This window comes from Neoarius graeffei, chromosome 21, assembly GCF_027579695.1.
Source record: "Neoarius graeffei isolate fNeoGra1 chromosome 21, fNeoGra1.pri, whole genome shotgun sequence".
Lineage (NCBI taxonomy): Eukaryota > Metazoa > Chordata > Actinopteri > Siluriformes > Ariidae > Neoarius > Neoarius graeffei.
In genome coordinates, this window is record NC_083589.1 from 60840999 (window position 1) to 60866116 (window position 25118).

Genomic DNA, 25118 nt, shown 5'->3' on the forward strand with positions numbered 1-25118 from the left:
TGTGAGCGAGTCTGGACTGCATTCAGTAGCACATACACAGACATATACACACAAAGACACACACACACACACATACACAGTGACACTCTGAATCTGCTGGCCTCTGTGCTAGTGTGAAACACTGTGCAGTATACTCCTGTCAGGTAACTTCTCTCTCACCTCATCACACCCTGGCACTGGAGCATCCACGCTGCCTTGTAGTCAGTGTCTACCCTGATGTCTGCACTTCTCTGCCAGGCAGGGCTTGTGAAGGGTAGGGCATAAGGGCTGCGTTTGGCAAAATGGCTCAGAGCTGCCATAGGAGGGCTGGGGGCTGGGATGACAGGAGGAGAGACATGATGGAGGGTCATTGAGAGGTTTGGAAAGCCCCTGAATTATTAGCATGTCATACCAGCTGTTCCCTGGATATGACATACAGGAAATGCTAGCAATGCACATTTGCATTGTCTGAGAAGAACTGGGAACACTTTACTGAAGGGCAGTGTGCAGAGAGATACACGGCACCTACTAAATAAAGTCTTCATGAGAACTGATGTAAATCTGTATAAGTGTTTATAAATGTTTATTGCAACAGGTGTCAACTGTCATCATGATCATCATCATCCTGTCATTAAGATACCAAAAAATATGCTGAGCTAAGAAGTCACTCGTCAGATGCGCTTTTGTGTCATTTCATCCAAGACAATGTCATGACACAAACTACTGTCTCCAAAAGTCTGTCAATTGACAGTTGTGTTGTGTTAAATCAAAGTTGATAAAAGTAGCCTTTATGACAACACCGAGACAAAGTGATAGATTTTTGGTGACATTTGGTTGTGTCATGACAATGCCCAGGGTCAAATGTCATAGCACAATATGTATGACAACTGACATAAACCTACATAAGCATTTATAAATGCTTGTTCTTAGAGACGTTAGTTGTCATATGATCATCATTATGTCACTCTGACACAAAAATTATACAGAGCTATAAGTCATTTGTCATAATGTGCTATGGCATTTCACCCTAGACAAATTAATGGCACAACCTGATATCACTAAAAATCTGTTACTTGACATTGCTGTTATGTTGGCTTGACATCAAGGCATCCTATAAGCATTAGTAAATGTTTTTGTATGGTATGTTTTTCAGTTATTATAAAGGGTTTGCATAGGTTTTATATAGCCTTCTGAATGTATATAATGATTACAGATGTTTATGTACATTATTTAGACTTTGTCTTATTGTTGGACCATTTGTCTAATACAGGGGTTCTCAAACTTTTTTGGGCCGGGGACCCCAATGGAGCAGAAATTTTTCCAAGGACCCCCTCATAATCGCGCCACAAATTTAACCATATAGGCTTATAAATATTTGTCCTGTTACGTACAGTTATTACCACATTGTTTTAAATAGTCATTTTAATGCATTTAGCAAATTTAAAAAAATATATATGTTGGAACAATATATCGTGGAACAAATAGAATTCCATTTTAGTTTAGTATTGATTATTGACATATTGATGGGATTACATTTTAGAACTCATCAGAATAGATAACAGACTGACAAAAAACACTCAATGCATTCAGAGGTAACTGATCTCATGGTGTAAAATGAATGGCAATATACTAACCATCAAAAAACAATGAAAAAGCACTGATGCAGTAACAGGCATCAAACTGCAGTAAGAGAATCAAACTGCTAGAAATATTTCATGCATTACAACTAAAAATGTTATGATTAACCATTTTTAATGGTGGGGGTGGGGGCAGCTGGAGAGTGAGCAAGTGAGATCGACAACAGTAGATAACTTTTTAAATACTACGAAAATATCTGATTAACCATATTGTTGGTGGTTTTGGGTGGGGGTCAGGGGGAATGCAACAGTATCATTATCATCATCATCAATGAGATGGGTGTGCCTGTCTCTCACTACACAGTTTGTCCAGTCTTGGTGTGATGGATGATAGACAGACTCTAAGATCACTCTCCACATGGAGACGAGCTCTGTACTTGGTCTTCATTGCAGTCAAAGTAGAGAAAGATGACTTGCATAAGTGGGTAGTAGGAAAAGGGAGCAATATCTGCATAGCATGTGCTGTGAGTTCAGGATACTCAAATGCTAGGGAGGGCCAAAACTCTGCATGGCTCACCTGCTGGAATCTGGCCTTCAAAGTCCGATTGCAAGATAAGTCCACCAACTCCTCCTCTGCTTTGCCTGTAAGGCTGTATGTAGCTGCTGGAGCAAAGGGATCTCGCACCCAGTCCCAGGCATCAGCGTTTACATCCGGTGAAGTGCTTGCTGAGAGCAGTGAGGTGAGAGGTGGCTACCTCTTTCACGACAGTCACAGGCAGGTTGTTTGCGAGCAGAAATTCTGTGAGCTGCGGGAACATGTCTGTCACTCCATCTTGTAGCCGTCTTTGCCACAGCTCTGCTTTCCTCATGAAGGCGGTGAGTTTGTCGCTTGCTTCAAGGATGGAGGCATAGCGTCCTTGAATGGAGAGGTTAAGGCTATTGAGGGCGTTGAAAACATCCACCAGATAGGCCAACTTAGCAACATACACAGGATCAGAGAAAAACTCTGCGATGTCGGGCTTTTCCGTTCGCGTAAACTCCGACATTTCGGTGCGTAACTCAAACACCCGCTGAAGTACCTTTCCACGAGAGAGACACCTCACTTCGGAATGATAAAGCAGTGTGTCGTGGCCTGCGTCCATCTCCCGACAAAGTTGCCCAAACAAACGTGTCTGCAGTGCCCTTGACTTAACAAAATTAACTGCAGCCACAGCTTTATTCAGCACCAAGTGCAAGTCAGGTTTAATGGCTTTGGAGGCGAGCGCTTGCCGATGAAGCATACAGTGCACAGATTTGACATTTGGGTTGACAGCTTTTATGCGAGCGACAACACCACTCTTTCGGCCAGTCATCGCTGCCGCTCCATCTGTGCACACGGCGACACATTTACCCCAGCTCAGCCCAGCTTCATTAATAAATTCATCCAGGAGCCTGAATATCTCCTCTCCTGTTGCCCTACCTGGGATCGCGTTGCAGAACAAAAAGTCCTCTAAAATTGTTTCTCCCCATGGATAGCAGACAAGAGCGATGAGCTGAGCTGCACTAGCTATGTCAGTAGACTCGTCCAGCTGAATAGAATATTGACCACTGCAGCGAAGTCTACCTAGAAGTTGTGACAAGATGTCATCAGAGAGATCATCAATCCTTCGCCTTACGGTGTCGTTGGAGAGTGGTACCGTTTTCAATTTGTTAGCTGCCTCTGTTCCGATCATAACCTCGCACATATCCACTGCTGATGGAAGGATCAGCTCTTCTGTTATGGTATGAGCCTTCTTACACTTGGCTATACGCTGGGCTACCAAATAAGAAGCTTTCTGCGCCCTCTCTGATGTAGTTGCCAGTAGAGCCCTGCACTCCCGCGGGAGTCCTGCGGGACCCGCAGGACCCGACGCAAAGCAGTGTGGTGTGGGACAAATTTTGAAAGCTCATTGCGGGCGGGAGTGGGAGTGCACAATGCGGGAGCGGGCGGGAGAGGTGATAAGCTGCAGTCCCGCTAACTAAAAACGTGTTTAAAATAAAATTTATAAATTATTAATTTATGTCTATCATATAATTTGTGCTGGATATTTTATTTGGCATTAATAAAAACATTTTAAGATGCCTAAATTTGCGGATGTGGTCTAATCTCGCGTACATTTCCAATTCCTTTACGCTCTTCTGTGTTTGAGATCTCCGGTCATGGCAGAAGAGCAGAGCTCCTCTAGTGAAGCTCACAGTGCTTCAGAAGTAAGTGCTGCTTTAAAAAGAGGTACATTTACCGTTAAAAAGTCAAGAGTCCTGAAATCAGACATTTGGAAGTCATTCTCACTCGTGTATGACGCAGAGGGAAATCAGCTGCCCTTTGCTTGTTGTGATAAGTGCCAAAAGGTTCTGACATACAACGGCCATAAATCAGGTACATCAGGCCTGAATCGCCATGTATGTACTGTCTTAAAAGGACAACAATTGTTGGAGTTCAGAGGGAACAACGCAAAAGTGACAGATGCGTTGAAGGCAAAGACCGTGGAGAAATGCGTTGATTTTGTTGCTGCGGACCTCCGCCCGTATGACAGCATCGCTGGTCGGGGATTAGTTCAGTTAGCCCAACACTCAGTTGACACGGCAGCCACAATAGGCAAATTCGATGTGCGAGATATTCTGCCCCATCCAACAAGTGTCATGTCATGTAGATGATAGGGCACTCAAATTTAGAAGAGCTGTTGTTGATGACATGAACAATGACAAGAACTTTCGTGAGAAATAACGCGAACGTCTGCATCATGCGGGATTTGCGGGCGGGAGCGGGACTGAAAATCATAATTCTTTGCGGGAGTGGGCGGGAGCGGGACTGCACAATGCGGGAGCGGGACTGAAAATTCTGTCCCGCGCAGACCTCTAGTTGCCAGCTTGGTTAGTCTTGTTCGCTGAGAGAAATATTCCTCACCTTTTCTGTGAAAGAACTCTCTTGGTTTGTTGATGTATTCCGGATGTTTTGTTAACAGATGCCGCTGGCTTCATAGCCTCATTAGCTAGCACCTGGAGACAGTTCACACACATTGGCTTTCCTCCGCTGCTTTCAATGAAGCCAAATTCTGTATAAGTCGCGTCATATTTTCTTACTTTGCTTGGTTTGGGAGTGTCGTTACTCGTCTGTTTTAAAAATCTATCCATTTTCTTTTTTCTAACTCTGATTGCTGCCTTTCAATCAGCTCACCAAGCTATCCTAGCTATGTTATGCAAGCGGGAATAACGAGAATAATGTGAATAATGCGATTGGGCGAATACTGTAGCATTTTTCTCCACATAAGGGAAGTTTATTATTTTGTAGGAAATTTTTTCACAGACCCACTGGCAACGCGCCATGGACCCCCAGGGGTCCGCGGACCCCACTTTGAGAACCACTGGTCTAATATACTAATGTGCAAAAGTGTATATACCCTTAAGGAAATATGAACAAGACATTTAGTGTATTAGTTTTCACATATGTTCCTTTTTGGTTATCACAAGGTATATATTGTAGATATATATTACTGGGTTTTGGTTGATTTTTGCCTTGGATTGTTTTCATTTTGCATGATGCACCCACTTTTATCCGTACCAACCTAGTATACATATTGACATGATATTTTTATTTCATAGTAAACAAATTTCAAAGATAGTTTTGAGGCCTCACCCTGATTTGAGGTGATCTTTTCTACATACAGAAAGGGAATCTGATAAAAAGGATTGAGAATTTACAAACACTCCGGAGTCTGCAGATCCTGGACTTGTCTTCTAACAGAATTCAAAGCCTGTCTGGTCTTCAGGACCTCCACCACCTGGGAAACATTAATCTTGAAAGCAATATGGTAATTAGATTTTAAATGAAAATTGCTTATGTGAGCCTGTCAATAACCTGATAAAAAAAAAAAAAGAGTTTCTTTCATATATTTTTTTAAATGTTAGATTGGTGAGATCAAAGAGTGTACACATGTGCAACATCTTCTGCTACTGAGAGAACTGAATCTCAAGAGAAACCCAATACAAGTAAGTAATATAATTTTTGCACAGCTGTGACTCTGCCAAGCGGAGATCATCCACAAAAAGTCAGTGGCCTGTTAAAGAGGGGGGTTAGTCAGAGAAGCAACCAAGTCCCCAAAGGTGAAGCTTAACATGATGCTACCGCCACTATGCTTCACTGTGGTGATGTTCTCAGGGTGATGAGTAGTGTTATGTTTCCACCAAATGCAGTGCCAAAGTCAAAATGTTCCTTCAGACCATAGAACCTTTTTCCATGTTTTCTTAGTCTTCACCATGTCTCTTGGCAAACTTCAAATGGTATTATGTGCCATTTGCCAGATTTGTGGAAGGTCTGAACTACGGTTGTCCTGTAAAAACTATCTCTCATCTGAGCAGTGGAACTCTTCAAACCTTTGGTCTCTTGGATGCTTCTCTGGTCTTCTTCTGCTAATCCTCTCTTTATCCAGTCATTGAAATTTTTCGATCATCTCCTTTAAGTGGAGTCACCTTTGTGCCACTTTCTTTCCATTTTTAAATAATGGATTTTAGTACAGCAGTGACACGGTTATGACATGAAACTGTGCATTGTGCTTGTATAAATATATCAGGCACAATGATGTTGCTGCAGTTTTTGATGTGCTGTGTAGTTGTGTTGCTTTATTTGAGACACCTACCATGTTGTTTCCAAAATCGTCCTCTCGTCCTTCATCAGTTTTAGTTTTCCTTTTAATACTCCTTTTAATTCTTGTCTGCTGCAGGAACAACCTGACTACAGACTGGCTGTAATCTTCATTCTCAGTCACCTGACTGTTTTGGATGAACAGCCTGTGCCTGTTGAGGAAAAGGTAATTTTAGTATATAGTAGGTACTGTATATCATCACGTAATGTTTGCATTCTTTGATTGATCATATGGGTCAAGTAACCAAAATTCTTTTTAAACTGCTTCATGGAAACACAGTTTTACAATTTTTAAGTTTAAAGCTCATAGGCAACGGTTTTAATTTTATGCACATTTGAAACTTTATATGTTAAAAAACCCTCTGTAATTTTCTTCTGGTCCCAAGAAGTATTGTTAATAAGTAATAATTAAAATAAGTTTGTGCGGATTGTGCCGAATTTCTGTTCAGCTATTTTTGTGACCACTCGGCGCGTGACGTCATTTAAGACAAACAAACCGCTTGAGTTGAGTCCACTTCCGTTTACTTACATTGCCGTTCGGCTTGAGTGCAGACGTGCGTTCAGGAATTTCCAAAGAAAAAACATGCCTTATTGTTGTGCAGTGAACTGTAACAACAGGACCGGTTCAGGAAGATTTTACTTTTTACCGAAAGAGGAGAAGAGGCGGAGAGAGTGGGTTGGCTTTTTCTGAAAAAGGAGAAGAGGTGGAGAGAGTGGGTTGGCTTTTTCTGAAAAAGGAGAAGAGATGGAGCGAGTGGGTTGGCTTTTTCCGAAAGAGGAGAAGAGGCGGAGTGAGAAGGTTGGCTTTTTCTGAAAAAGGAGAAGAGGTGGAGCGAGTGGGTTGGCTTTTTCTGAAAGGGGAGAAGAGGCAGAGTGAGAGGGTTGTTTTTTTCCGAAAGAGGAGAAGAGGCGGAGTGAGAGGGTTGGCTTTTTCTGAAAAAGGAGAAGAGGCTGAGCGAGTGGGTTGACTTTTTCCGGAAGAGGCGGAGAGAGCGGGTTGTGCGCGTGAAGCCAGAGGGTTGGCTTTTTCCGGAAGAGGAGACGAGGCGGAGAGAGCGGGTTGTGCGCGTGAAGCCAGAGGGTTGGCTTTTTCCGGAAGAGGAGACGAGGCGGAGAGAGTGGATTGTGCGCGTGAAACAAAACAAGTAGTCAAAGAAGAAACTCAGCAGCAACGCTCAAGCAAAAAAGAGACGATTGTAGGTAAACATTTTTACTTTTGCTTGCAATTGACAAGTCAAGAATCCTGAGGGATCCTGTACAATCATTGTGGAAATGAGACAAAGGGACATTTCCTCGCTTAGAGTCAGCTATAAATAGTATAATGCCGTGGACGGCAGGCTAATGTGGCCTAACGGTGCACTGTCCAGTAATCGTTACCTGTATCCACTAGGGAGGGCGGTTTAATTATTCTTCAAAAGGGCTCTTATTTAGTATTACGACGAAAGTAAGAATTTATCATAACTACCAGGATAAATTGTTTGGGCGTGAGTCTTGTTGAGGTCCGGGGTCACCGCCATCAGAGTCGGCTGAGTCGCTGTCCGATAACGAGGCCGCACGGTCAAACCAGTGAGCCACATTCACCAATTGCTTCGCAACGGCCATAGGGTCATACATACATGGTTTCACCTCTCGATATTCAATTTGGAGAGTTCCTACTTCAAATTCGCTATCGCTTTCAGACATTTTACACAACCTCTCACGACCAAAGTCCGTACACGTGTGCTCGGTTCGCAAGTAAACACAGAGCTGCTCCCAGTCTGTTTGGCTTAAATGACGTCACGACGACGGTCCCCTGGCGGTGAAAGTGCACGTAAGTGAGATGTAAACAACCCTTCGGAAATTGGGCAAAACAGTGTATTTTAACCGTTTTATTCAATTTTAGGGTGCAAATTATACACTAGGAAGATTGAATTCGCTTTTTGGGTCGTTCTTCTAGACAATAAAGTTGATATTCTACCTTTCACCTCCGACCGTTGCCTATGACCTTTTAAGATTGTGCTTATCAACCCCTGAGTGATACATGTCACTATGACATCATCCGTGCCTCCTGGTTGCAAAAAAAATAGTGGGAACCTATGGTGATTTTTAAAAGCAGAACCAGAATTTATTTTCTACGATGTCACATTATACTGTTGGGTATCGGAATTGATGGTGTTCATAAACACCTTAACTTTTACCACATACTTGCAAATCTGACAGGTTTTTTTTCTTGATTTTAGGTGTCAGCTGTGAACAAGTACAATCCATCGCTCGAGGTGGTGGCAGCCAGAGATCACATGACCCAAACAGTGTACCAGCACATGCAACCACAAAGCATCTTTGACAGGTGTTACTGTCTAAATTAATATTAAAAATCACCCTTTTCTGCTTTCTGGAATTGGCCTGCTGTTTGTGTGCTAAATTGGTAAAATCATCAGTTCAAAAATGGCTCCATTAAAAGCTTAACATGTTGTTAGTAGTATGTTTTGGTAAGTCCTGGTCCTCCTTGATTAATAGTTTGGTTGATATTAAGTTAGACAGCTTTGACAGTAGGCATATTCTATGGCTTCAGCAAGACTCAACAAGCATCTTTACTCAGCAAATCTTTCATTATGGTTGGCAAACAGTTTATTTACTCCATCTTTATGCTCATTGGGATATTACTTACGTTTGACAATTTGGAAGATGTCCTGAAAACAATTTAAAATGCTTATAGCTACACCATGGCATTCACAAAAACAGAACACTGTCTGTGTGATATTTATTAGGGCAAATTTAAATAAAAAAAAAAGTAACCAGAAGCTATTATGGGGGTTAAACCACAGGTAGACAGAGTTGAATAAGGATAATCCATGATTGTAGATGAATAAAGGCAAACTAATCTTGGACTAAACACAGAATAGGTGCACAAATTTGGGAAATAAACTAATGACAGGTTGGGGGAAGAGAGATGACCAAAATAGAAATCAAAATAAACTTGTTGCCATGGGAACTAGGACACAAGGGGCAGGGGGAATCTGTGACTACTATGTGGCAACACTACACTGAAGTTTAATTTCAAAATGTCTTGATATTGTATGTGGGAAATAGATTTTGTTTAAAATGTATAGAATGAAGAAGACATACTTTTATTTGATTAGTACTGAATGTTTACTTTTTATTGATTCACGTCCAGCACCCTGCCCAGTCTAGATACGCCATACCCCATGCTGATCCTCACAGGGCCTCAGGCATGTGGAAAGCGGGAGCTGGCCCATAAACTGTGCCATGAATATCGTGACTACTTTGGCTATGGGTATGTGCTTGTTGTCCCTGAATGATATGTATATAAATCTACATATTCATGAATGGATTTGATGATGTGCCATAAACATATCCTGCCTGCTATGGAAAATATTTCAGGCATCTGATGATAAATTGTCTTATAAATAGGAATAATACATGCTCTGTCTATTTTAGGACTTGCCATACCACCAGGGGGCCCTACTTTGGGGAGGAAGATGGCTCTGACTACCACTTTGTCCAGGAAGAAGAATTTCAAAACATGATTCATATGGTACGACTCGAATTTGGAGGATAGTCCTGTCTTTTTATTAAATATTACCTGTGTATTAAATGTTACACTAAATCTGATCACCCCATCACTATCTGAACTGTGCTAATGTTTTGATAATTATAAAAAAAATCAGAATAACATAATTAAGTGGCAGCCTTTTCAAAATATTTAGAGAGATTATCAGTGAAAATTAATTTAGCACAAAATGCTTGAATCAAAATATCCAAAATAGTCTACATTGATACCAGTAAACAGGTACCAGTCCCATAGCATACACAGCATCTACTAAATCTAGTTTACTGCTGATCAGGTAGCACAAAATTACTGCAATCTGGATGTATTTCACGATTAACTCCAGAGATCAAAGCAAAGCAGACTGCAAAGTGTGCAGGGTGAAAATATCATGAGGGAAAATTCCAGCATCTTCTGACATAAGTAACTTGATCAAACATCTGAAACATAACACTCAGCATGTAAGAGGTCACTGCTAACTGCACACGCTGGCTATGATTACCTACAAATGATGCTAGTTATATGAAAATAACAGCTCTTACCCAGTATGATGTTCTTGATGATCAGCTCCTATCTGTCATTCATAGTAACAAAGGATTCAGATGCAATGAAGACAAAAAAAGTACTTTACTTACAGATTTATAAAAGCATATTTCCACTGCAATCTTACTCGATCCAAAGTTAATACGGTAGCTAACTATTGTATATCAACTAGCTAGCATTATAAAGAATGAGCCTAGTGCATTTTTCATGGTTCATGGTATATATAATGGAAACATATATATATATATATATATATATATATATATATATATATATATATATATATATGTATATATATAATACTTGCCAACCCTCCCGATTTCGTCAGGAGGCTTCTGATTTTAGCCTCCGTCTCCCGCCTCCCGATCGTATTTGTTAAAAACTGAATAATCTCCCGGGTTTGGGAAATCCCTACCGCCAAGTTAAAAATACTCCCGATTATGTCCAATCAGAATCGTATGAGAAACACTGCTGATGTCAACTGATTTTTAACCAATCAACGAACAGAACGACAGTCACTTCCGTAATGTAGGATTCACCCAGGCTGTCCGACATTTTTTTTACAAGCAGTCATTCATCATGGCCACTAAACCCAATACCAAACGGCAAAAATATGAATGCAAATCCCAGGTTGCCTGGGAGAATGAATTTCTGTGGATAAGCAAATGTTCGACCGGCCAGTTACACATTTTAAGGTAAAGATACCTTAAATCAGAATATAATGGACATTTGAGTGTGAAATTAAACTCGTCTTCCCTACCATTTCAGAAACAAACTGTACCACTTCTAAAGTGTTTAGTGAAATTTTGCAGGACTGAGAATGTGTTTGGTGAGTGTATTTGAATAGTGTGGGAGTGTCTTAGTGCTATTTTGAATTTATGTTTGAAAGTTTACAAGTGGAAAGTGATTGATTTTGATTGAGTTTTGAGGTTTTAAGTGAAAGATTACTAGTGAGTGTATTTTGGTCGGACTAAAATTTTGCATCTGAGTGAATTTCTTTGTGGAATATATTTTGATAGTATGGTAGTATTTATAGTGCCATTTTTAAATTTTGTTTGAAAACTTTCAGTCAACGTTTGCAAATGAGCAAATTCCTTTGATGCATTCCGATAGGATTTCTAGTGCTTTTTAAAAATTCTGTTGGAAAGTGTTTAGTGAGAGAGATGCATTTTAGTCATACTAAGACAGTGCAGTGTTTATTTAATTGAGTTGTTACTATTTTTGTTAAATCTTATTAAAATTTAATTTATATATGATATTATAGTTCTCTGTATTTTTACATGAGCTTACAGAAGGAAAACACATTTGATGCAATCCAATAATACTTTCATTCACTGTGACTATTTTAAGAAATGATAAACATTCTTCTAAAGCATCACTTGTGTTATTTTCTGTGGGTCTCTGTATGGATACAATATTCAGGCAGGAGATTTTTCAGCTCAAAATCTGATTTAAGACTTCCCTTTCATTGTTATTATATTACAATTCAAGACGAGTATTATTTCAGATTTTTCACTCTGAGCTCTCTCAGGCCTGATACATGAATCCCATAACCTATAGTCATTGATAGAACAATATCAACAATTCAAAAACTCTTTAATTGTATAAATTTCAAATGGTTTGCAATTAATTGGGATCCAGTGTTTTTATCGTTTCAACCGCGCATCAGACCCTCGGCCAATTGAAAATGTCGTTCACGCACTTTTCTCCCCCATGAGAATTTTGAAAAGTTGGCAAGTATGATACCTGTATATTTCTGCTTAGAATGTAAACAAACCGGCAAAGTGACAGGAGCAATTTGTGAAAAATGCTGTGATAAAAATTCTTGAAAAATAAAAAAAGATACATTCTTACCATCAAATCCTTTATTCCATATTTCCTTGTGCTTTTTTTGTATTTTTGGGGTTTTCTTCTTCTTCTTCATTAGGTTTTTTTGGCATTTGGCAAACCAAGTTATAAAGGTGCATTACCGCCACCGACCAGGCTGGAGCATGGAACAGGAGATATTGGGGGAGAAAAAATTTATATTCTTTTAGCTATTTCTGTTTCTTTTAAATACTTGATGACAATTTTTGGGGTTTTCTTTTTGAGTAGAGTTTTTATTTCATCCCCGGTTGGTTCAGCAGCACACTCCACCATTTTGTCATTTTGTTTTTCTCTACTCACGGTACATGAGCTGATGGCCTAGTAGTAGAGTAGCCAATCAGAGTGTGCGATTACTCATATCCCGTGAACGTGGATAGAATAAAAAGAGTCAAATAGTATGTTCTGTGATGTCCTTGATTAATTAATTGGCTACTAAGTAGAATACTCAGTGAGTATTGATGAGTACCAAACTTCTTGTACTCATAGTCTGAAAAATGATATTGATATTAATACATCCCTTGTTCAACTATAATCTAGTTGTGATGTCTAAAATATATAATTCATCAGCGATGCTGTCATGACATTGTGTATGGGTCAAACAGGCCAATGAGATGACCAGGGTTCATGCTTGCTTTGAACTTGCATTGTAAAAGTGGTGACTTGCAAAACATTTGAAAGAGATGACAGGCAGAACGTTGTACATGATCTGTTTCTCTGACCCTCAGGTAACTTAAAGCTTTGCCTGTTAGAGGCTCCTTTTTGTAAAGTCTAGTGAGTTTGATATATATATAGAGGTCACAGGTTGATTTACTGCTGAGCTCCTTTGAAGTGTGATTGTAAGCATATGTAACAAGGACAGAGGAGAAAATCTCAGGTGAGCATTACAGTCCAGCTCGGCCTCGTATCACTCGGGAGCAGATGTGTGCGCAGGCGTGTTAGTTGCCCTTGCAGCCAGCTGGTGTTCAGCAAATTAATCTCAATCAGCAATTCTCCTAAGCTCAGCTAATGCCTATTTCAGGGACTGTTAAAGTGAAATAATAAAAAGGATTAACATATGGTTGTAATCTGTATTTGTGTTTTAATTCCAACTCATCCAGAGAATGACAATGAACCTTTGAGCATTGTCCTCTCATCATCTTGTGCAAGACAGAGAAAAAGCTTCGCAGTCAAATTCTTAATCAGATCCAGATGCTAGTCGACAGGGTCAGAGGTTAGCAATGTGAAAATGTGAGCAGGGCTTCTTCCGTTTAAAGATTAGAGAGCACAGAAGTCTGGAACATCCAAGACAGGATCTGTTTAGCAGATGAATTTTAGGCATAAAACATGCTTACAGTACAACACGGACTACTCTTTGTCTGTTTTTGAGTCTGACCCCTTTTCTTTATTAGGGTAGCTTTGTGCAGACGATGCAGTATGGAGGGCATTGGTATGGCTTGTCTCGAGAGGCCATTGAGTGCGTGGCCAGAGAGGGGCTTGCCTGCTGTGTTCATATGGAACTGGAGGTACAGTACGGGTTAGACAGCAGAATGAAATTCATTTTTTTGGTCTTTCTGTTAGAGACGGCCATGTCCATGGAAAGTAGACAAACCACGAAGACAAAAACAAGAAGGTTTTTTCTGATGTTCATTAATTTGCTGACATTTTGGGGAACACTTTCTGTCATAGCCTATGAAGTTTCTATAAAGTTGCCAGTGTTTCCTTGTAAGCATTTTTATGGTCATAAAACCTAATATTTAACAATTATTCACCAAAGGTGAAGTGAATAAATATCGATGAATTCACTGATCCCTTCACTGAGCCTGAGGCGGATAATTGTTTTCGTATAAATACAGAGGTGATTATTAAAAAAAAAAAAAAGTGTGTATATATATAATTTTTTTTTCAAACTTCAATAGCAGCATGCAAATGTAATAAAGACACGGCGCAGACTTGTCACTTACCTACGGCGAGCTGCAAAATACTTAGTTTTGAAATAAATAAAATAAATGACAATTTCACCTTACCTTTGAATAGTTTTAAACCAAACTTCGTAGCATATTTAGTGCTTTTAGGAATAGCATTTTCTTTCATTATTTGTAATTCTTCCTCACTTATGCTGACAAAGCAATTGGCCGCCATTTTGCTGAGTCGCTCGAAGTGATTATGGAGAAATAGTCCGAATTTCTCAACCAATCAGCATGCATGATTTTCTATAATCATCACCATATTTATACTAAAGCTCCATAATATGCTATAATTTAATGTACTATAAGTAAAGCACCTGAAGTGGATTACTTTCCAGTAACACCATGGTCAGAAGTGTTTTATTCCTCATACCGCAGCGATTGCACAACAATTACAGGTTTTTTGTAATTTATTAATGAATGACGCATCATACTCTTTATCCATTTATAGCTACATTTAATTTTGTGGAGACAAGTTCCCATTCCTGTTACATTACAGCAGCTCTAAACAGTCGTTCCCCCTTTTATGTCTCTTCAAGTTCATGAGATGGAAAAAAAACAACTTGTCATGTTGCAAAGTGCAAAATTCCTCCGTCTTAAAGACTTTGGTAGAAAACATCCATTTGTTAAAAAAAGTCACTGAACAGGAAGCTTCACCATATGCCATCATACATCACTGGGTGTATCAAATATAAAAAAAAAAAGCTAAACGTTCAATTATTCTTCATTACAGCTGGATTATAAGATGGTACCGTATTTATTTATAAATAAATGTAAATGCATATTATGTAAAATATATTTGTCTCTACTTCCTGTCCACAGGGTGTGTTTAGTCTGAAAACCTCATACTTCGAACCCAGATACATCTTGCTGCTCCCGACTAGAACTGAGGACTACATTTCAAACATGAAGGCCAGAGACATTTACACTGACAGCCAGATAGAGAAAGCCGTGTCACGGATCGACCTCTACACCAAAATCAACAGAGAGCGACCCGGCTTCTTTGACAGCGTGATCCTCTGCGGTAGGGATCTTTGATGTCTGATGAATTACATTAAATTTAAATTGCTATCACATTTATTAAGAAGAATGTGTGAAACTGTACTGTGAGCGTGTAGTTCTTTTGGATTCTCACAGCCACTGAACAAAATGCAGCTGCTTATGGATGTGATATATAATGTGTTTTTACACGATATGTTTTGGTAAGTTTAGGAATGAGCCTTACAACCACTTTAAAAGTGTCTTTTTTTTTTTTTTTTTACTGTTAGATGATCGCAAAGAGGCTTACAGTGCTCTGAGGCAGCTTATAAAACAGTACCTGGGTCTGGACGAGCAGGAGAAAGAAGGTGGGCGGAGCACCGGAATTACGCCGCAAAATACCACCACAGGTAAAACTCAGTCAGTTCGATCAGTTTTACTTTTATATTTACAATTACAAATGGAGTAATTGTGATCTCAATTCTAAGACCAAAAAAAAAGGATTTTCTATATAATGAAGAATTGTGCAGCCCTGATACACATCTATGCAGCGATGTATGGAATAATAACACCCCACTCATATCAAGTCATTTCCTCCCCAAAGTGTGTTATTCCACTGAAACAAACAATTTATCCATTCATTTTCTATAGCGCTTATCCATTGCGGGTCACAGGTGAGCAGGAGTCAATCCTAGCTGACCTTGGATGAGAGGTGGGGTTCACCCTGGACAGGTCACCAGTCTGTCAAGCAACCAACCAACCGTTCACACTCACATTCATACCTATGGCCAATTTAGAGTAGCCAGTTGAACTAATCCATGTGTCTTTGGACTGTGGGAGGAAACTGGCGCACCTAGAGGCAACCCACTCAGAAAAGCCCCAGTCGACCAGCAGGTTCAAACCCAATGCTAACCACTGCACCACCGTCCCACCCTTATACAAACTGCAATTTGCCCAAGAGACAGGTTGTTGTGTAAAAGATAATGTACGCTTCTCCTTGGGGTCCTGCATCACCCAGTCGGGGTTTATTTTGTATTATTATATGGCACGAGCTACTTCTGGTAAAATTGTGCGCTCTGATTGGCTCCTTGGCGGACAGAATTTTCCCATAATGCTCATAGGTGATTACGGACTTTCTTTCCAAGGCGCCAGCTTTCATTGTTGCAAAAAAATGAACAAAAACAACAAAAAAGATTAATTGGAAATTAAAACGGAATCAAAAACAATCTAAACACAGAAGACAAACAAGTCAGCAAGTTATTCAAGAAATGATCAGCTCAGAGTGTTCAAAAACCACTAACCGCAAACAAAAATTCAGTTTTGAAACCACTAGCCGTTTATTCTGCATGCGTGACTCAACTACATTACAAGTATGACGTGACTGAAAGCAGCGTCATGCCTCGTTATAATGACTGTCTATTTTAATCTTAGAAATAAAAAAGCCATATAATAAACTCCTTATTAACCTTGCTTGCTCTGTCTTTACGGGAAAATATCAGACCAAGGTCTTTTTCTACGGTCCTGTCAAAACCTCGGTCTGATATTTTCCCATAAAAACCTCATGCTCAGTTAATAAGTAGTTACAGTGCCTTGAAAAAGTATTCATACCCCTTGAACTTTTTCACATTTTTCCACCTTACAACCACGAACTTAAAAGTTTTTTTATTGAGATTTTATGTGATAGACCAACACAGAGTAGCACATAATTGTGAAGTGAAACGAAAATGATAAATGGTCTTCAAAATTTTAAACAAATAAAAATCTGAAAAATGTGGTGTGCATTAGTATTCAGCCCCCCTGTACTCTGATACCTCTAAATACAATCCAGTGCAATCAATTGCCTTCAGAAGTCATCTAATTAGTTAATAGAGTCCTACTGTGTGTAATTTACTCTCAGCATAAATACACTTGTTCTGTGAAGGCCTCAGTGGTTTGTTAGAGAACGCTGAAGAACAAACAGCATCATGAAGACCAAAGAACTCACCAGACAGGTCAGGGATAAAGTTCTGGAGAAGTTTAAAGCAGGGTTAGGTTATGAAAAAATATCCCAAGCTCTGAACATCTCAAGAAGCACTGTTCAATCCATCATTCAAAAATGGAAAAAGTATGGCACAACTGCAAACCTACCAAGACATGGCCGTCCACCTCAACTGACAGAGCGAGCAAGGAGAGCACTGGTCAGAGAAGCAGCCAAGAGGCCCATGATCACTCTGGAGGAGCTGCAGAAATCCACAGCTCAGGTGGGAGAATCTGTGCACAGGACAACTATAAGTCGTACACTCCACAAATCTGGCCTTTTTGGAAGAGTGGAAAGAAGAAAGCCATTGTTGAAAGACAGGCATAAGAAGTCCCGTTTGCAGTTTGCCAGAAGCCATGTAGGGGACACAGCAAACATGTGGAAGAAGGTGCTTTGGTCAGATGAGACCAAAGTTGAACTTTTTGGCCTAAACGCAAAGCGCTATGTGTGGCGGAAAACTAACACTGCTCATCACCCTGCACACACCATCCCCACTGTGAAACATGGTGGTGGCAGCATCATGCTATGGGGATGCTTTTCTTCAGCAGGGACAGGGAAGCTGGTCAGAGTTGATGGGAAGATGGATGGAGCTAAATACAGGGCAATCCTGGAAGAAAACCTGTTGGAGGCTGCAAAAGACTTGAGACTGGGAAGGAGATTCACCTTCCAGCAAGACAATGACCCTAAACATACAGCCAGAGCTACAATGGAGCGGTTTAGATCAAAGAATATTCATGTGTTAGAATGGCCCAGTCAAAGTCCAGACCTAAATCCCATTGAGCATCTGTGGCAAGACTTGAAAATTGCTGTTCACAGACGCTCTCCATCCAATCTGGCTGAGCTTGAGCTATTTTGCAAAGAAGAATGGACAAAAATTTCAGTGTCTAGATGTGCAAAGCTGGTAGAGACATACCACAAAAGACTTGCAGCTGTAATTGCAGCAAAAGGTGGCTCTACAAAGTATTGACGCAGGGGGGCTGAATACTAATGCACACCACATTTTTCAGATTTTTATTTGTTTAAAATTTTGAAGACCAGCTCATCGCTCTTGTCCGCTATCCATGGGGAGAAACAATTTTAGAGGACTTTTTGTTCTGCAAAGCGGTCCCAGGTAGGGCAACAGGAGAGGAGATATTCAGGCTCCTGGATGAATTTATTAATGAAGCTGGGCTGAGCTGGGGTAAATGTGTTGCCGTGTGCACAGATGGAGCGGCAGCGATGACTGGCCGAAAGAGTGGTGTTGTCGCTCGCATAAAGGCTGTCAACCCAAATGTCAAATCTGTGCACTGTATGCTTCATCGGCATGCGCTCGCCTCCAAAGCCATTGAACCTGACTTGCACTTGGTGCTGAATAAAGCTGTGGCTGCAGTTAATTTTGTTAAGTCAAGGGCACTGCAGACACGTTTGTTTGGGCAATTTTGTCGGGAGATGGACGCAGGCCACGACACACTGCTTTATCATTCCGAAGTGAGGTGTCTCTCTCGCGGAAAGGTACTTCAGTGGGTGTTTGAGTTACGCACTGAAATGTCGGAGTTTACGCGAACGGAAAAGCCCAACATCGCAGGGTTTTCTCTGATCCTGTATACGTTGCTAAGTTGGCCTATCTGGTGGATGTTTTCAACGCCCTCAATAGCCTTAACCTCTCCATTCAAGGACGCTATGCCTCCATCCTTGAAGTAAGCGACAAACTCACCGCCTTCATGAGGAAAGCAGAGCTGTGGCAAAGACGGCTACAAGATGGAGTGACAGACGTTCCCGCAGCTCACAGAATTTCTGCTCGCAAACAACCTGCCTGTGACTGTCGTGAAAGAGGTAGCCACCTCTCACCTCACTGCTCTCAGCAAGCACTTCACCGGATGTAAACGCTGATGCCTGGGACTGGGTGCAAGATCCCTTTGCTCCAGCAGCTACATACTGTACAGCCTTACAGGCAAAGCAGAGGAGGAGTTGGTGGACTTATCTTGTGATCGGACTTTGAAGGTGAGCCATGCAGAGTTTTGGCCCTCCCTAGCATTTGAGTATCCTGAACTCACAGCACATGCTATGCAGATATTGCTCCCCTTTCCTACTACCTACTTATGCAAGTCATCTTTCTCTACTTTGACTGCAATGAAGACCAAGTACAGAGCTCGTCTCCATGTGTAGAGTGATCTTAGAGTCTGCTCAGATCAGCTACCTCTGAATGCATTGAGTGTTTTTTGTCAGTCTGTTATCTATTCTGATGAGTTCTAAAATGTAATCCCATCAATATGTCAATAATCAATACTAAACTAAAATGGAATTCTATTTGTTCCACGATATATTGTTCCAACATATATATATTTTTTAATTTGCTAAATGCATTAAAATGACTATTTAAAACAATGTGGTAATAACTGTACGTAACAGGACAAATATTTATAAGCCTATATGGTTAAATTTGTGGTGCGATTATGAGGGGGTCCTTGGAAAAATTTCTGCTCCATTGGGGTCCCCGGCCCAAAAAAGTTTGAGAACCCCTGCTTTAATTGACCAATCAGAATCAAGTATTCAAAGGTTACATGTAATAAATAAAATTAATGTACACCTCCTGCTCTGGTATCCATTTATTAAATTCATACATTACTTTAACAGACATCATGGTCGCTACATTTTCCTAGTGAATGTCCACAGCTGGTTTACATTTTGAGTTACTGATTTACTGGTACATGTGAACTGCACTAGCCTAAATCCTGAGCAAAAATAACTGCTGTTTCATATAAGACACCGTTTCATCCAAATGCTCAGTGTGTCACTTGACTCTGTGTGTGTGTGTGTGTGTGTGTGTGTGTGTGTGTGTGTGTTTTAGATGAGGGTCATGAGTCTACAGTGTCCAAGACACTAGAAACTAACCCCACAGATGCCTACAGCCAAAATTGCTACAGTAAAGTCCAAACCAGGCTGCTGCCTCAGAAAACCTCAGCAGTGAGTCAGAGAAAATAAACAAGTAACAAGTAAAACAAAATGATGAATGAGTACATGGTGCAAAAAGAGAAATGCTTTGGAAACCATGCTTATGTCTGGATACATTTCAGTGCTTCAGGGATTGGCTGTCTGTGCTCATGTTGTAGGAACTGGCTTCTATCCAGAGGAGACAGCAGATGGTTCGAGAAGCCCTGGTGGGTAAGATTCCCAGGGCTTACACACAGTTCTTTAAAAGGTACAGTAGAAAATATAAATATTGGCTAATAGTGCCATAACCTGGTTTTATCATCTTTAACCCTTGTGTGGTGTTTGTTCACATTTTTGTGACATGACCTCATGTGTTCATGTGTTTGGTTGACATTATTTGCCTTGTAAAACAATACAGTCATATCAAGTTATGCAGAAATACTCAACATATTCCAACATATTCCTTCATCTCATTTACAGTCAGTTAGAAGATTCATCATTTGTCAGAACAAGTTCAGAAGGTAGACGCAGTAGATTTTATGTGAATGACGGATGAGCCCATGGACATGCAATACGGTGCCTAAGACTTTTGGACAGTACTGTATGTTAGCCATTTGTGTTGTTCCTGGTTTCATCGTCGTCATGTTGGCAGCCATTCTTGGTGACTTATTCCTCAGATTCGGAGACTATTCAATTTCACCATTTTTAGACATCAAACTTTGTTCTCCAGGTGCATACAGATGTTGGGAAGGTTTATGTATAGTTGAAAATTCTGTCCATGTATAATCCCCTTCTGAAAGTATTGGAATGTCAAGGCCAGTTCTTTTGTTTTTGTTGTGCAGTGAAGACATTTTGGTTTGAGATCAAAAGATGAATATGAGATGATTTTTTTTTAAATAAACAAAAGTAAAGGAACTACAGTGGTGCTTGAAAGTTTGTGAACTCTTTAGAATTTTCTATATTTCTGCATAATTTTGACCTAAAACATCATCAGATTTTCACACAAGTCCTATAAGTAGATAAAGAGTACCCAGTTGAACAAATGAGACAAAAATATTATACTTGGTCATTTATTTATTGAGGAAAATAATCCAATATTACATATCTGTGAGTGGCAAAAGTATGTGAACCTCTAGGATTAGCAGTTAATTTGAAGGGGAAATTAGAGTCAGGTGTTTTCAATCAATGGGATGACAATCAGGTGTGAGTGGGCACCCTGTTTTATTTAAAGAACAGGGATCTATCAAAGTCTGATCTTCACAACACATGTTTGTGGAAGTGTATCATGGCACGAACAAAGGAGATTTCTGAGGAGCTCAGAAAAAGCGTTGTTGATGCTCATCAGGCTGGAAAAGGTTACAAAACCATCTCTAAAGAGTTTGGACTCCACCAATCCACAGTCAGACAGATTGTGTACAAATGGAGGAAATTCAAGACCATTGTTACCCTCCCCAGGAGTGGTCGACCAACAAAGATCACTCCAAGAGCAAGGCGTGTAATAGTTGGCGAGGTCACAAAGGACCCCAGGGTAACTTCTAAGCAACTGAAGGCCTCGCTCACATTGGTTAATGTTCATGATTCCACCATCAGGAGAACACTGAACAATAATGGTGTGTATGGCAGGGTTGCAAGGAGAAAGCCACTGCTCTCCAAAAAGAACATTGCTGCTCATCTGCAGTTTGCTAAAGGTCACGCGGATAAGCCAGAAGGCTATTGGAAAAATGTTTTGTGGACGGATGAGACCAAAATAGAACTTTTTGGTTTAAATGCGAAGCGTTATGTTTGGAGAAAGGAAAACACGGCATTCCAGCATAAGAACCTTTTCCCATCTGTGAAACATGGTGGTGGTAGTATCATGGTTTTGGCCTGTTTTGCTGCATCTGGGCCAGGACGGCTTGCCATCATTGATGGAACAATGAATTCTGAATTATACCAGCGAATTCTAAAGGAAAATGTCAGGACATCTGTCCATGAACTGAATCTCAAGAGAAGGTGGGTCATGCAGCAAGACAACGACCCTAAGCACGCAAGTCGTTCTACCAAAGAATGGTTAAAGAAGAATAAAGTGAATGTTTTGGAATGGCCAAGTCAAAGTCCTGACCTTAATCCAATCGAAATGTTGTGGAAGGACCTGAAGCGAGCAGTTCATGTGAGGAAACCCACCAACATCCCAGAGTTGAAGCTGTTCTGTACGGAGGAACGGGCTAAAATTCCTCCAAGCCGGTGTGCAGGACTGATCAACAGTTACCGCAAACGTTTAGTTGCAGTTATTGCTGCACAAGGGGGTCACACCAGATACTGAAAGCAAAGGTTCATATACTTTTGCCACTTACAGATATGTAATATTGGATAATTTTCCTCAATAAATAAATGACCAAGTATAATATTTTTGTCTCATTTGTTTAACTGGGTTCTCTTTATCTACTTTTAGGACTTGTGTGAAAATCTGATGATGTTTTAGGTCATATTTATGCAGAAATATAAAAAAATTCTAAAGGGTTCACAAACTTTCAAGCACCACTGTAGTAGTCTTAAAGTAAATGACACTTAACCTTTAGTTATATTTCCCTTGCTTGCAGTAACTGCATCAAACTGACGACCCAGTAACATCACTAAACTGTTACGATATTCTTTTGTAATGCTTTTCCTGGCTTCTACTGCATCTTTCAGTTGCTTGTTTTCGGGGTTTCTCCCTTTAGTCTCTTCTTCAGCAGGTGAAATGCTGCTCAGTTGGGTTAAGGTCCAGTGTTTGACTTGCCCAGTCTAAAAACTTACACTTTTCCCCCTGATGAACTCGGTGTCTTTTGGGTCATTGTCTTGCTGCATGATGAACTTGCTCCCATTGGATACATTTCTCTGTAAAATGCCAGACAGGATGTTTCTGTAGACTTCTGGATTTATTCTTCTGCAACCACCATGCGTTCCATCATCAATAAAGATTCATTAGCCCTTTTTGGAAGCAGCCATGCAAGCCAACTACCCCCACCATGCTTGACTGATAAGCTTGCCTGTTTTGGATCATCAGCAGATCCTTTCTTTCTCCACACTTTGGCCTTCCCATCACTTTGGTAGAGGTTAATCTTCATTACAGAACTTTTGTGGCTCTGTATTTCTTTGCAAATTCCAGTCTGGTGATTGTGGTGAAGTTCCAAACCTTGTGACATAGTACAGTTCATACCTTATGTCTCTTGCCCAGTTTGCAGCCAAGAGCATGTTATGAAATTATATTTTGCAGGTTCCTGTGAGAAAATGTGTGAACAGAAACGCAACAGTGAGAGTAGAATTTGGGAAAATGCAAAATAAACCAGTTTTCTGTGCTGGAAATTTTTGCAGCTTTGTTTACTTCTGTGTGCATTTGTGTCTTGTTTCACACACTAAAGAAGAATGTGGGATGGCAGGATTAGAGAGGATTTTGTGAATGGACACAGGGGATACTCAATAAAAGTTTATTTTTTTAACATGTCCTTCAGAGAAAATGAGGCAAGGCCAGTGAGTATCAGGTTGAAATAATAATTAATTGTAATATTTTTCTTTTACCAAACATTGAACACAGACCTGAACACTAGTGTTGTAGTCAAGACCACCAAAACCGAGACCAAGTCATGACCAAGAACAGAGTGTATCGAGACCGAGACAAAACCAAGACTTTGAGGGGTTGAGACCAAGGCAGAGTGAGGCCGAGTCAAGACCAGGACCAGACCAGTGTGTGTGAAGGGGAACAGGGAGGGGTGACATCTGTTAACAATAATGAAAATTTCAAATTAGCAGTGAGTCATGTGATTGGTCGCATTTGAAGCAGGAAGTTTTACATCCAGTCATAATAATGATGTTAGCAAATAAATCAGACAATGCACAGGCAATTTAGTGAAATCCCCATAGCTGTGGTCTTGACCGGTCTTGAAATAAAATCCTGAGTCTCTATGTTCAAGACCCATTAAGGTGTGGTCGGTCTTGAGATGAGACCAAGACCTTCAAAAAGTGGTCTTGAGACCAGAACCAGTCTCAAATACTGCAACACGACTGAACACCATACAAGCATTAATCATTGGTGACTACATTTAGGGCTACGGATACCTGGGAAAATACCTGTGATGCTTCTGTGCATACAGGTTTGTGTGTGAATGTATGTGGTGCCTTAGAACGAACCGGTGTCTTGTCCAGTGTTCCCAGGATATGCTCTGGAGTCAAGCGATAAAGCACCTACAGAAAAAAACTTAACATTTAAAGACACTGTCTATATTCTATTTTCCTTTTTTCCTGAAGTTATTTTATTTGACATTAATGTATCCTTACCAGCTTTTATGAGAGTTATACATCATCTCACGCATAAAGAAAAATGTTTCACTGACATTCATGATTTGTAATCAGCATAAATTTTTTAGAGAACATTCAAACTCCTGACAGAAAGGCCAGCCGGCACATTCGAGCCCCACTGCACCACCGTACCACCATGAGACAGGTTTTCTCTTCTTAATCTTCTTAATCATGATCTTAGTCTTAAATCTTGTTCATTTTCTTCTCATGAAACTGATTCGTTGTTGATCAGGCTGCCTGCCGGTATTTATGAATTATTCTTCTATAACATCACTGAGGGGGATGGTATCATTCAGGACAGCATGAATAATTTAGTGTGCTTTACTCTGAACTGTGTTAAATGGTCCAAGTTATTATTGTGTGTGTGTTTGTATGTTGCAGCTATGTTCATACAACTCCGTTCTTACTGGCTCCTCATTCTCAGTCTGCTGACCATAACGAGGACAGCAGGTACACAGCACACAGAATGCCCCACTAACCTCTATCCTTTGACCTGCACTCATCCCATTTCTCTCCAGTTTTTTTTTCTTTTAGATTTAAATGATTATTTTTTATTCCTTACCCTCACACATTATTTAATATTTTTTTCTGCAAGAAATCACAATTCTGTAATTTTGCGGCTGTTTTATTCATCCGATATTAGAGTCGTAATCTGCAGGGCTGAGGTAACGTGCTAGTGTTTGCAGGGGGTGGGGGTGGGTTTATGAGATGGGGGTTGGGGTGGGGGTTTGGGATGTGTCTGGAAAATATATAAATGCATATTTATAGCTGTGGGTGTTTGTGTTCC

General features: G+C 40.3%; 1 protein-coding gene across 1 annotated transcript in view; it reads left to right on the plus strand.

The window, feature by feature from the left end:
* The window catches only part of lrguk (leucine-rich repeats and guanylate kinase domain containing), an 82548-nt gene that overhangs the window by 50179 nt on the left and 7251 nt on the right, over positions 1-25118 (plus strand). Inside the window, exons 7-18 of the mRNA XM_060903441.1 lie at positions 5240-5383; positions 5481-5561; positions 6293-6379; positions 8433-8539; positions 9368-9487; positions 9652-9748; positions 13558-13671; positions 14935-15136; positions 15381-15500; positions 19935-20050; positions 20197-20285; positions 24713-24781. Of these exons, the coding sequence (XP_060759424.1) occupies positions 5240-5383; positions 5481-5561; positions 6293-6379; positions 8433-8539; positions 9368-9487; positions 9652-9748; positions 13558-13671; positions 14935-15136; positions 15381-15500; positions 19935-20050; positions 20197-20285; positions 24713-24781 (1346 nt within the window). The remainder of the gene's footprint in view (positions 1-5239; positions 5384-5480; positions 5562-6292; positions 6380-8432; positions 8540-9367; positions 9488-9651; positions 9749-13557; positions 13672-14934; positions 15137-15380; positions 15501-19934; positions 20051-20196; positions 20286-24712; positions 24782-25118) is intronic.